Source organism: Colletotrichum graminicola (assembly GCF_000149035.1).
Source record: "Colletotrichum graminicola M1.001 genomic scaffold supercont1.188, whole genome shotgun sequence".
In the NCBI taxonomy this organism is placed as follows: domain Eukaryota; kingdom Fungi; phylum Ascomycota; class Sordariomycetes; order Glomerellales; family Glomerellaceae; genus Colletotrichum; species Colletotrichum graminicola.
This window is the reverse complement of record NW_007361192.1, coordinates 1-14713: the sequence shown is the minus strand read 5'-3', so window position 1 is coordinate 14713 and position 14713 is coordinate 1. Positions and strand designations below refer to the sequence as shown.

At 34.5% G+C, this 14713-nt stretch overlaps 2 protein-coding genes across 2 annotated transcripts; both read right to left on the bottom strand.

Annotated features, from left to right (window-relative positions):
• Nucleotides 1–4727: 4727 nt before the first annotated feature.
• On the bottom strand, nt 4728–6079 carry GLRG_11915 (2OG-Fe(II) oxygenase superfamily protein; the record flags this gene model as incomplete). Its single annotated transcript, XM_008102600.1, has 3 exons — nt 4728–5191; nt 5243–5349; nt 5412–6079. 3 exons carry the CDS (start codon nt 6077–6079, stop codon nt 4728–4730), a joined length of 1239 nt encoding a protein of 412 aa, XP_008100791.1.
• Nucleotides 6080–9460: 3381 nt separating this feature from the next.
• Nucleotides 9461–9825, bottom strand: GLRG_11914 (uncharacterized protein; the record flags this gene model as incomplete). Its single annotated transcript, XM_008102599.1, has 2 exons — nt 9461–9532; nt 9622–9825. Coding segments are annotated over 2 exons (276 nt in total), but the record flags the coding sequence as incomplete, so codon positions are not given.
• Between the last annotated feature and the right edge of the window lie 4888 nt (nt 9826–14713).

Here is a 14713-nt window from a genome sequence, read left to right as displayed (position 1 = left end):
CTATCTATATATATTATATTAATAATAATTTTATAGTTAAATTTATAGTTATTATATAGTATAAATTTAAAGTAGCTAGGCGCCTTTACGTTAAGTTAGTAGTAATAGTAGTACTTATTAATCTCTTTAAGTATAGTAAGGGAAGTAGATTTACCTACTTATTTAAGTAGCTTATAAAGTTAATTTACTAATAGGTAGCTAAATCTGTAGTAAATCTAGTGTAATTTACTATTAGTTAAGTGTTACTCTGTAATAGTGCTCTTAGGTAGCTTAAAAAGTATCTATACGTAGCCCTATTTTTAGGTAACAGGCATAATAATCTTGTTCTTAATAAGCTAGTTAGTAAGGTTATTAAATTTTACACTATAGTAATCTATATCTTATAGGTAAAAAAGAAATAGTATATTACTTATTATTATATAAAAAACAAGCTTACTAATTAGTATAGGTATATAGATTACCCTAAGGGATTTATAGTAATCTCTACTACTAAAGTAACTTATTATTTTACTAGTATAAGTAGTATCTAGTAAGATCTCTTTACTAAGGTGTTTTTTAAGGGTAAAATACTATTATTAACTAGCTATAAATACCTTAGCTACGCTATATTAGGTATAATACCTTAAAAAGTAGACGTAAAGTAGTAGTTATTAAATATAAAGATATTACTACTTTTTATATTTACGTTAGGTAATACTTCCTTATATAGATTTTTATAAGTAATAGCATAAAAAGTTACTTAGTTATATAACTTCTTATAGGTTACTAGGCTATTAATTAACTACTTACTAAAGTATGTAGTTATAGTAAAAAACGTAGTAGATTTATAGTTTTTACTATCTAATAGGTAAGTTTTACTATCATTACTTACTTTTTTAAGATAACTTAGCTTAGTGTCTTTATAGTTAATAAGAAAGTAACTAAATATAACTATAAAGCCTACGTAAAGTAGGTGCTTTTATACTATATAAAGAAGGCTTATTATTCCTCCTTAGTATACTTAGTTAACTAATAGCCTAATTTACTATAGATAAAGCACTTTTTAGATAGATTACTATTAGGTAGTACTTTACTATTAGCTAACTATAGAGGGCCTTATAAATAGCCTTACTATTTCTAGGGGTCTACCTTATAGTTACACTAGCTATTATAGTTAACCTAATATTAGTTATTACTATAACTATTATTATTATTATTAATATATTATAACTATAGATTATAGTAAAGAAGTAAATTTACTACGCTATTATATAATTATATATAAAGGCTACTAAAGGTTATAGGTAATTAAGGATAGTAATAAAGTATTTAAGTATACTATAGTAATAAATAAGTAATTACTTGGAATAATCTTTATTATATAGGGTGCTGTTATAAGTAGTTACTTATACTAGCTAGGTAATCTATATAATAAGTGCTTTAAGCACCTTAAGCTTACTTTTACTAGTATTTTCTCTAGTAATTAAATTAAAGGAGGTATAGTAAAGCTTAGCTAGGTGTAAAAAGTGTACTTTATTACTTTTAAAGCGTTATTTAAGCTTTACTATTATTACGTTAAAATTATTAGACTAGCTAAGTAATAAGGTAGTGTAGTACTTATATAGCTCTCCTTTTAGTATTACTATTACTACTACGCTATAGTAGTTTTATAGTATACCTATATAGACGTAAAGGTTATAAGAAAAAGGTAACTTTAAGTTAATAGTTTTATATAGGCTACTACTATATATTAAACCTAAATTATTTATATAAAACTTTATTAAGTCTATTAAATACCTTAGCGTTAGGCTGTTTTACTTACTTACTATTATAGCTGTTATAGTAGGTGTTACTAATAGTAAAAAACATAGTTAGACTTAGGCTTTATAGATTTCTACTGTTATCTAGGGTTTCTATAGTAATAAAGCTAGAGGAGGTGTAAATAATAGATTATTATATAAGGTTACCTAGGTAATTACTAGTAATCTATAGGTAGTAGCTTATTTAGCTTCTTATACTATAATAATTACCTTAGTAGTTAATACTACTATACTAGTAATAGTCTTATAGAAATTATAATCTATTACTTACTCCTTAAATCCCTTAACTTATTATATAGTAGTTATAATTATTTTCTTATCTTATATAGTAAGTAACTTATCCTTTATAGCCTTATAAATACGTAATATAACTATAAAGTGCTTTAATTAGTTAACTTATACTTTATAGCTAGTAAGGTAGTTATATAGCCTTATAGTAACTTTATAAGGTAACTATTTAAAATTATTAATTAACTACTCCTTAAAGTTATTTTATACTTTATTTTAAAAGATTTTATATATATAATTATAGCGTTTATACTTAGTAATATTAGCTATAGTAATAGTAGTAAGTACGTTCTTTTACTTATTAACTATAAGGTCTTATAGTAACTTTATAATATAGTCTTTTTACTATTAGGTAGTAATAATATACTCCTTAAGGCCTTTAGGCACTTTATAGGCGCTATAGATTACCTCTACTTACTTAGTAGCGTTAGGTAGCAGCTTATATTTAGGGTAATTTCCCCTTTTTTCTTAGGTTTTAACTACCTTATAGGCGCTACTTACTAGCTTGTTATAGTTACTTATCTTAGTTACTTACTTATAATTACCCTCTATTAGCCTAACTACCCCTTAGTTATAAGCGTTTCCCTTAGCTATTACTAAAGGGTATATACGTCTGTTAGAGGATTTACTACTAGTAGTATAGGTAACTTATTACAGGACAAGGTGGCAAGTGCCTGTAGTTAGGAGACAGATAGATAACGGGGACTAGATACCTAACACACACGTAATACGTTATGTGTGCCTTAGGTATATATCCCTTTAGTAAGTAACCCTTTATAGAAGGAGGGTTAACTATAAATACACCTACTATCTGTTACCTATCTTGTCCTGTGTTATTTGTTTAGCTCCTTGTTATTGTTTGTCTTGCTTTACTGCTCTGCTGTTACGCTTTGCCTTTACACTGCGTCACTTTATAACACTACTGCAGCCTAGCTTTATCCTGTTAGAACTGTAACAGCTGCTAGGAAGGCTGTGTTATAACTATAAAGACTTATAGTTAAATAAAAACTTAAAAAAGGAAAGGCTTACGTTAAGCTTATAGGTAATAAAGGCTATTACGTTAGTAATATAAAATAATTTAAAGAAAAATAAGAAAAATATATAAAAAGGAAAAAGTTAGTAAGCTTTATAGGCTTATAATAAAAAGAAGGTAAAAGGTAAATAATTACTAATTAATAGTAAGTTAGCGCATAAAGTAAGGTATTTTTTATAGTTAGATAGGGGACTTTTTATATAGTAATAAAGTTAATTTACTTATATAAATAACGTAAATTTATACTACCCTTACTATATTAAGGGGATATAACTACTAGGTAATATAAATTAACTTATAGTAGGCGTATAGCGTAATCTTATTATAAGGGTATTTATAGAAGGATTTTTTAGTAAAGCTTACTCTAGGCTTTTATAAATAATTAATAGTAAAGAATTACCTCTTCTTATGTTACCTTACTAATTTATAGTATCTTATAGTAGTAGTTACTATAAAGTTAACTACTAATTAGTATTAGTTTTACTAGGATAGTAATATAGTTAACTATATATATTAATAGGTAAGTAATAAATAATAGGGGTAAATACTAGTTCTAAATTATATATAAAGAAGGAAAACTATTGTAGGATTACGCAGCGAATTCACTGCGTAATATCCCTATAGATCTAGTGGATCCACAGCGAATTAGCCGTAGTTATTCCGACCAATCGGCGTTAATCTATATCGCCGATATCTAGGCGATAGTCAACATCGTAACAGTTAGTAATAGGCGTAGTTAGGGTTTAATTATAATAATTATTTTAATATACCTCCTCTAACCCCTATCTTCTATAGAGTTTTCTCTTTTTATTATTCCTTTAGTGACTAGTTTATCTGGTCCTAGTCCCACTCTGGTGCCCCCCTGGGGCCCCGCTCCGGGCACCCGACATCTGCCATCAATACGAAGCCACCAAGCCATGGCTATATATCTAATCACTCTGCTACAGAGCGCCCTTTGTCAATAGATAAGGCTTTCAACCCAATGACTTTTTTGGAATAGTTAGTGGCAGCGGCATACGTTAAGCCAGACAGGATTACACAGAGCAAGCCGTTCATGTGGAGATTACATAAAGGTTAACCTATATAACCTAATGTTGGTTATCACCTAAGGGATATCCTAGGTTACTACTCCATACTTTAGTAATAAATTAGATTATAGTATTATTATAGTTGTTTTACCTAGACTTCTAGGCTTGTAGTAGCACCCTTGCGTTAAGCAAGGATAAGATACTGCTAGGGCAGCAGTGTATTACGTAAATATTACGTGACCTACCTCCCTAGAGCATACCTGCCGTATCCGTATACTAACACCTGATTTTCTAATTTGCGCCCAGGCTTCTTAATCTCGACAAATCACCGTTTCTTGACGAATTGATACTAGTCTAATTTCCCTAAGCACTTCAGCATCTTCGATTGCTACGTCACCGTTTTGTGTGGGATCCCTCACTTCTTAATGACTTGTAACAGTTTGGTTTCAGTGAGGGGGAGGGTGCTCCGGGCCGGTATAGAAGACATCTTTTGTACTTTCACAACTAGACGATGCTATATTTCCTACGCTGAGAAATGCATATTCTACGTACTACTCAATTCGTTTACCAATAAGCGTACTAGGTCTGTTTCCTAGCGCTTGGCATAACTCTGTCCGAACCTTTAGACCGGAGCTCATCCTTCTGCAAAAGATCAAGGCGGTTTTCTGCATTCATCCTCTTGGTTGTAACCCTCTCCGGGTAATTTCTCAGAAACATATTTGTGAAGTGTGTGCCGTAGTGAATACCCTCCCTTGGAGACTGTCCAGCATCGTAGCCTGGTAAAGGCTTGGCAACGGCCTGGAAGCTGGGCTCGTGGAAGTAAGCAAACGCGAACCGGTCGCGGGTGTTCAGGCCGACCTTGTGAGGAGTGGAGGGCAAGTAGGAGTTAGTGATGTATTGCATGACGTCGCCGGGGAAGACGGTGAAAACATTCGGAACGGGAGGCACGTAGTGCCAGCCCTCATCCTCCTCCTTTAAGCCGGCCGAGCTCTTCTCCCAGTTGGCAAATTTCTCGCCATCATAGGGGGGGCGAATGAAAAGACCTATCCACTTTAATTAGGCGATGTGTTATTGAGGGATGAATCTGGACCTACCGCCAACATCGTCCTGGGCAGCAATGACCAACAATCCGTAGTCGGTGTGGGAGCCAATGCCGCGACCATCTTTGCCTTTGCCGTTGGTGTTATGGGTAGGAGGAAACCTGCTCCTGTGTTACTATGAACTATTGGGACATAATAAGTAGCAGTGCGAGACCCCACTCACCTGAGAATGCGCATGTGGTGCCACCCGTCATCAGTGAGGTTTGTGAGAGAACCGGAAGGAACATTTAGGCCCAATTCTGTGAGCTGGAGCAACTTTTCCCCACTCTCGCCGAGGTAATCCATATAGGTAGTCATGGGCTGTTTCATTTCATAGTCGGGCCAGGGAACAGGACCATGGCATGGCCACTTCGCACGAACACGGGGCTCAGCGAGGTCTAAATCTTTGGTGACGGTAAATATTTCCGAGTAGTCCGCAATGCCGTCGGTGATCTCTTCACCGGAAGCGATGTAGCCAGAGTAGCTTTGGGAGTCCACGCACGCAGCCTTTTCTTCATGGGTCTTGGCAAAGAATTTCTTGCTGGCTGCTGTTGCATCGTTGAAAATGAATCGCTGCTTGTCATTCATCGAGACCTGGAGGATGCCGTCACGACGCCAGGCCTCGACAAGAGCCTTGCCCATAGCGATATCACCTTTGCTACCAGTGACCCTGTCTGGTAAGGTGAAGGTCTCAAGCTGAGCAACCGTGGCTTTGTGGCCGGGGGGCATTGTGGCGGCTAATTTGGCGACATTGTAGTCCGTGACCGATGCCAGAGTACGAGCCTGATTCAAGCATGGTTTCCGTGCCACCGGACGGGCTAGCTTGCTCAAGCCTTTGGTAATAGATGACATGTTTGTTATATTGAGTTCCTTGAGGCAGCGTATAGTGGCTTGCGTTTGGGACTCTGAAGAAAAGTAAAAGCAGAGATAATGTAGAATGTGATGTCTTCGAGCTTGAGGAGCCAGCCATTCTTCTTGTAGGCCACCCACTTCTTATAACCGCCGCTCAGGCACCTAGAAACAGCCATCGTTAATCCATTAACTTATTCATGGTCAGCTTCAGGTTGCCTCGTATGATGCCATGTCATGACTTCGGAGACCTGTCGGCTCTAGCAATTTCGGTGTAAATGCAATGCCGGACCTTGAGTCGTGCGAACATGGCAAAGGTCGAGTCACAAAATAGCAACCCGGCATTACCGCAACCAAAGGTACCATAGCTTCGATACTACACTCCAAGAGATTAACCCGATGAAATCAAGGAACACCTTGCGCGAGATATCATGCCATGCCCGTAGGCCAAGATATTGGTCTACGCTTCGCCGGGTGTTAGATGCTAGCTTTTTACAATCCCCGTACACAAACACTCTTTTCCTAATAAAATATCTAGTAAAAGTAATTATGTGTACATCTAAATTGGGTTGATTTAGAGACATCCTCTAAAATCTAAGTAAATCTCGAGGTATCCGTCCTCTAGAGTCTCAAGAATAGTATTCTTTTTACATGTGTTTTATGGGCTAATTTACTAGACTAACGTTTGAAGCTCCAATGAATGTGTACAAAAGTGAACAAAATATAGAATCATAGTCAAAGACCTGCTCCATTGAATTCACTTCAAGTTCACAGACACCTCCGCTATAGCTGGTTTCTTAATACTACTCGCCCCTGCCTATCCTCCAGGTACGCTCTGACTGGCAATACCACATAGTGAAAACATCTTGAAGAGGAATGAGGCAGAGACTTGACAGTTAATTGCTGGACTTTCAATGCGTTTGTCACTAGGTCCACAAGTCTTGGTAGCAATGTAATGTGGACTGAAAGATTTGGAGAACTCCGTGTTCTTGGCCCCCTGTCTGCATAATGGTGTTGTGAAACGTCATTAAATCCCATAGGAATAAGGAAACCCCCCTATTTCTTAGTTAGGAAATCCTAGGCTAATCCTAGCTATCTAATTAGTAAAATCACCCTAAAAGTAAGGCGATTTTACTACCTATTCCCTAATGATTTGTTGTAGGGCATCTATATGTCAAATGTGGCGAAAGTACGGATACACGTGAATTAACCGGCGAATGCACGGTTGCCCTACGGCGAATCGTCGGGGAATGGGCGGTGAAATGGCCCCATTTTACGGGTGGTTCCACCAATCATATGACCAGGATTGGCCCTGGATTTACCAACCAAGAAATAGCAGATTTCCCCGTTCTTACGGAGGAGCCCGTCAAAAGCATTATCGCAGAATGCCAAGACCACCCCCGTGGATCCGGCCCCACTTTAATTAAATCCAGCCAATAGGAGCAACTAGATCTATTACCTTTCTTTTTCTTAACTAGGGCCTTAGTTAGAGTAATAATAATAATAATAATAATAATAATAACACTACTTTTTTTACCTTTAGATTATTACTATAGCTCCTTATGTTAACCCTACTTTACAGGCAGTTATTCTTGCCCTTTATAGCTGTAACGTAGGAAAAATAGCTAATAAGACAGCAGAGATAGTTAGGCTACCTAAGCGTATAGTTAACTATACCTTTTCTTACGTAAAGAAGTATAGCTTTAATCTAACTACACCTACCTTTACTTTACTCCCTAAGTATATTAATAATACCCCCTAAACTAGCTAGCTAAAGAAGGCTACACCCTTTATAGCAGACCTTATTATATAAAAGGTTTACTATAACTAATATAGTAAGGAAAAGACATATACTAATATTACTAGTAAGCTATAAAGGGAGCTTAATATAGATATCTCTACCTTAACTATTTACTAAATCCTCTAGTAATATAGATTTAAAAAAACTAAACTTATAAGGAAACCTAGCCTGTCTTAAAAAATAAAGTAAGATAGGCTTTTTTAGTGTCTAGCTTATTACTATTAGACTCTTAATAATTAGAAGAAGGTTATATAGTCTAATAAAATATCTATTATTTTATTTTATTACTATAGTAGCTACTATTTATAGTGCTAGTCTTATAAGGCTTATATAAAGTTATATATCTATACTTAATAGAAAAGGTATTCTAAGTTTATATTTTAAGGCTACTTTATATATAATAAGAAGGGCCCTTACTACTATTAGGCACCTAAGTCTGCTGTAATATAATAAGAGGCTGCTACTAAGGTTAAGAAGCTAAATAATAAGTTAGAGCTAGTAAAGCGCCTTAAATAGGAAATAGAGAATAGGATAGCCTAGTTATAGCTTTAGTAGATCCTAGGCTATAAACTAACTTTCTACTAGAACGCTTATACTAGTAAGTTAATCTACTAAGGTAAAAGAGGAATTAACTAGTACTATTATTAGAAGGAGATTCTTTTACCTAAGCTCTTCCTTTTTATTACTAATAAGTGCCTGCCTAGCACTCTTGTTTAAGAGGATAAAGCACCTTCTTATAATTACTACTATATTTACTATATATACGCTATTTATAATATTAAGAAGCTACTTTAGTATAGTAATAGCCCTAACCTTAACTCTATTAAGCCTTACTAGCCTTAGATAAAGTAATTTATAATAAAGAAAGGCGCACTAGTTAACTAGGCTACTACTATAAAGGCCTAAGAAAAGTGCTAGTAAGAACTACCCTAAGAGAAAATCTAGGCTTAGATAGAGCGTATCCTTACCTATATTAAGGCTATTATCGCCCTTAACAGTAGTAATAAATATAAGGAGGGCTAGCAGGCTAGTAGATACTAATTAGAGGTTAAATATAGTAAATAAAAGCTATTAAAAGCCTTAAATCTAGCTTAAATACAGCTTAAATACCTTAAATCTATTGCTTAACTTAGGGGTATAAAATAGTAGTAATGTTAGCTGTAATGACTTTTAGTAGGCACCTCTGTAAATACCCTTGCTACTTGACATGGGGGTGGTCTTGGCATTCTGCGATAATGCTTTTGACGGGCTCCTCCGTACAGGATTTCACTATAGTTACATGTAACACAACACATAATTAATTAATCCACTATTATAATCCCTACGATTCAACATGTGTATTTGCTAGTTAATTTACGTGTAACTTCGCTATATTTAACAGGTCTACGACTTAAAGCTTAATTAAGTAGGTGCTTCGTACGCGACGTCGCTTAGGAAGGCCGAGTCGTCGGGCAGCATATCCATGAGGCTGAGGAATTAGTCATTCAACAGACTTATGATCGCTATCTGCCCTTGAAAGCTTCCTCTATTTGTTTTATAATCTTTGTGGTGAGTGCAGCCGGATCCTTGACATTGCTGCATGTAACAGCCACGGTCTTGTCTCTGGACTTCAAGCCCTGAGAGATGATCAAATCGGACTTTGGAAGTCCTAGAATCTGCAGCTAGGTCAGCGCCGGTCGAGCACAGTGCTTTCGGTATCCGAGGCAGGTAGTCAAGAGCGGCATAGGTGGCAGAGAAACTTTACCTCACTTAGCAGTTTGATCACGGCTCTATTTGCCTCGCCTTCTCGCGCCTGCGCAGCAACGCATAACTCCACCCCTCCATCCGTCACGGCCACGATCCCTTCACGCACTCGCGATGCGCCGGGCTTTACACGACATTGAAGATACAGAGTTCCCAAGGTTGGTTGTTTAGTGCTTGCGACAAATCGGACCGCTGCCGATGCCATGTCAACTAACCAACGTAGGGGTGAAGGTGTAATAATGGTGGTGGGTAAACTGCCAGTGCACGTTTGGTACTATTCTTTTGAGCTTATCAAGTGGCAGAGAAGTGAAGTAAAAGTTTAATTATGGTCAGGTGGATAAATAAGTGGAGACTTCGTCGTTGTAAGCATCTGGCTTGCTTCCTATCTCAAGGAATATCGATTCTCAGGGAACTTATGCAAGGGGCCCGGCAGAGACACTTAGACGACCAAGAAGAGTGCGATTTTCCCTTACTACCGCCGTATCAATAAGCTAATCAGCATTCAGTACATCAAAAAGGCCCATTTGCAAGTCGCTTACAAACTTTTAAATCAAAGGCACAAGGTATCTATTAGTATTACAGGTAATAGTCCAAACTGAATATAGGTGACGAATAATAGGGGTGCCGGTTCGATCATGAGGAATGAAGAAGAGAAAGCAACTATCGTGGGCTGCCTTGTTGAAAGACTGAGTAATAACCGTCACTTCGCGGTGGATAGTAGCGGCAGGTTACTAGAGATAACCTGACAGCGCCGGTAGCTGCAGCGATCCCGACATTGCACCATTATCAGAGCAGTATGGTCTCCCCCTGTTTTTCTTTTCCTTTTTATTATCTAACGGAGGCTTCTGAGTGGATGATATCTGTGGTGGCTTCGGTGATGATACCGTATCCTCTGACTTAACTTGATATCTGCACAGATTGCTTGCTAGACCCCTTATAGAGGGCGGTCAACCTACCTATCCAATCACCCACTGACTCACTTGTCCACCTAGCTGACCGCCTTCCATACTAGGCCGGAAGGTGATCTGTGCGGATTTCGAGTCAAGTTAGAGGATACGGTATAGCAGCCGGCCCTGTTTCAAGAAGGCGGTACGGGCCGGGGCACGGTCAGGGGCGGGGGCAGTGTCGGACCGGGCCAACTTCACAGTATGGCAGATGGCACCGACAGTCGTCATTGACCCCTGGCTGCCCTCCGACAGCAGGCATGTGCTTTCCGGATCCTGTCATAATGGTGGATGTGTGTCAAACTCAGGAGTATTGTACGTATCTAGTCTGTGGACTTAGTCATTAGCCCGTATCCGACTTTTCCGAATAAGGAGCCTATTATATAGAATTTACATGCAGCATGCAAACACTCCCTAGCCGCGTCAGACGCCATGTCAGTCTCCAGACAGAAACTAACATGACACGGTAGCGGATAAAGAACCGCGATGCGTTCTGGTAAACACCTAGCCTGAATAGTTTGGCATGCGCCATGATGACTCTATTACCCAGAGGTGTTAGTCAGTGCCGTTGTGCTGAATCAGGACGCCGATGTAGCACGCCGGCTACTGTCAAAGTAGGCAATGTGGCAGTGTGAGCCCGGGCCGAGGTAGGGCAATTGGCCGCCAATGCGCCAGTTGTCAAAGTGGGCGAAATGACCGCGCGCGCCCGGGCACAAGGTGGGGCAATTGGCCGCAAATGCACCAGTCATTTCTCAGATGGATTTTGTCAAGTGTGGGCAGAAATACTCCGTACACGTGAATTAACCGGCGAATGCACGGTTGCCCCACGGCGAATGGTGAGGGAATTGTCAAGGTAGGCGAATTGGCCGTATACGCACAGGCGCAATGTGGGGCAATTGGCCGCAAATGCGCCAGTCATTTCTCAGATGGATTTTGTTAAATCGTAGGGATTGTAATGGTTGATTGATTCTGTTATGTGTTATGTAACTATTTATTGTGAAATCCTGTAGGAACAGGGAAATCCCCCTATTTCTTAGTTAGGAAATCCTAGGCTAATCCTAGTGATATTATTAGTAAAATTACTATTAAAGTAAGGTAATTTTACTACTTATTCCCTAGTAATTTACTATAAGGTAACTATATATTTACTAGTAAATTTATATATAATTCTACTATATTTAATATATCTCCTTAGTACTAGTAATATAATTAATTATTATAAAGCCTATACTAAATATCCTTTATATATAGCCTATTTATTTATTTATTAATTATTTTTTAATATCTTATATATTTTTTTTTCTTTATTTAGTAGTAAAGCTTTACTTTATTATTAGCTAATTCTTATTATTAATTTACTTTAAGGTATATATATTAATTACTTATATTTAATTAAGCTATAAATATAGTAAATTATAGTATACTAAGCGTCTTTATTAATTTATTAGCTATTAATTTAGTAGACTTCTTATATTTAATAGTAATTTAACTTACTACTACTTCTTAGTATAGCTAGTAGTTATAAATATCTATATACTATAGCCTTCTTTATAATTAAATAAGCTTCTTAGTAATAAGTCTAATAGTCTAGGTATTATTATAGCTAATATAAATATTTAGTAGCTATTTAGTAGCTACTTACTTATTAAGTAATAATTTATTTTCTAGTTAAGTTAATAGTTAAATACTTAGTATAGTAATTAATTTACTAGTAAAAAGTACTTTCTTTTTAGTAAATAATAGTACTAGTAGCTTAGCTTTAGTAGTTAATATTATTACTATATCTTACTTATTAGCTTACTAAGAGATAAGCCCTTTAAATAGCTTTAATATATATATTTATAAGCTATAATTATTATAGGATAAGGTAGTAAGTGCCTATAGTTAGGAGATAAATAGATAGTAAGGACTAAATACCTAATATATACGTAATACGTTATATATACCCTAGGTATATATCTCTTTAGTAAGTAACCTTTTATAAAAAAAAGGTTAACTATAAATACACCTACTATCTATTACTTATCTTATCTTATATTATTTATTTAGCTTCTTATTATTATTTATCTTACTTTACTACTTTACTATTACGCTTTACCTTTATACTATATTACTTTATAACACTACTATAGCCTAGCTTTATCTTATTAGAACTATAATAGCTACTAAGAAGGCTATAATAAGTAGTAGTATAACTATCTTAATTTATACTATTTTATTACTCTTACTATTTTTACTATTTTTATTAAGTTTTTTTTTTACTACTATATAATAAAGAAATATATATACCTTAATAAGAATAAAAGGCTTAAAGATATAGTATACTAAGAACACTTTAACCTAAATAAATCTCTAACCTTAAGTAATTCTATATATAGCTTTAATAAAACCTAACTTATAAGATTACTTAGTAGCTATCTTAAAGCCTTTATAATAATATATAATCCCTTATAACTATAGAATTTAATAAGGATATACTATACTACTTTAGTAATAACTAGTAATAAGGCTTTTAGTTAGATATTAGCTAAGCTAATAACCCCTTTTAGATTAAAAGTACTCTCTATATAGTAAAAAAGATTATTAAAGATATAAGAATTAACTAACTACTCTTATTAAGACTATATAGTAAGGTAGAGAATATTTAACTATCTTATAGTAACTTATAAAGCTTTTAGTTATTTAAAAACCTAGTTATACTAAAAAAGAACCTAACTAAGTAAATACTACTTACCTCTTAAAAAAGCCTCCTTAATAACTACCTCTAAATAAAGATATTATAATAAGTAATACACCTAAATAAGAGGGAAGTATCTTTTTAGACCTATTATTTTTAAAGTAAGTAGAAGCTACTATAATAATATAGTCTAAGTTAAAAAGTAAAAAATAAGAAATTATAGGCTTACTAAGCTATAATACTATCTTACTAGTAGGCCTATTTAGACTATAGTTTTTTACTATACTAAGCTAATTTTTATATAGTATAGGTTACTATACTTAAGGCTAATAAAAATAAAATATATACTTACCTTTAGGGTAGATATAATATTTACTACCTCTAGCCTAAAGTTAAGTAAGAAATATAATTCCTTTAAGTTAATACTTTAGTAAGGAGGCTAGTACTTAACTATAGCTACTTAATTAGTAAAGTTAAAGTTAATAGTAAGATAATAATAAGAATATTAAGACCTAATAAGTATAGTTTAGTTATAAAATAACCTAAGCTAGTAAAAGTAGTAAAAAAGCCTATAGTTAACTATAGCTATACTACTTCTACTAGTATTTAATATAGAAAAGCTTATAGTAGCTTTTTTTAATATTCTAACTAGCTAAATATAAGTAGTAGTAGTACTAGTAACTACTATAGCTACCTTAGGTTATTTCTTAGCCTAGCTATAGATACTATTTACTATAAGAATCTTCTAGCTTAATACTAACACTAAGAGGTACTTACTAGACCTTATTTTTTATAACTACCTTATAATATATTACTATAATATAAAGCTTTAGGTTTAAGTAGTTAAGGTAACTTATAAAGATTTTTTATCCTTATAGTAATTTTATTTAATAATTAACTAGTACCTTTATAAATAAGCATAAAACTAGTAGGAATTCTAACTTACTAAAGTAAAGTAAAATATCTTTAAGTAAGGAGGTTAGCTAGTAATCTTAAGGTAATTTATATACTATTTTAAACTAACCCCTATTAAGGTAAAAAAGTAGTTCTATAGGAACTACTTTATTACTAATAAGATTAATAAGTAGTATAATATCTATACTTTTACTTAATCTTACTTTAAATATACTAAGGTATAAAGTAACTAAACCTAATACTAATAGCTAATAAGGTTTTATAATAACCTTATACTATAACTATAGTAATTCCTTTATAAGCCTAAAGACTATAACTTCTTAGATAAGTATATTACTTTAGCTAAGGAAAAACGCTAAGCCCTTTAGGACGCTACCTTACTATTATAAAGCACCCCTATATATACTAATAATATAAGTACTTAGGTTAGTATAAATAATAATATAGCGCTATAAAAAAGTATATTAAAATAACTAAAGAACTATAACCTTAAAAATAAGGACCCCTTAGAGACTAATAAAGAAGATATAGCTTTATAAAGATTTACTTATAATAAT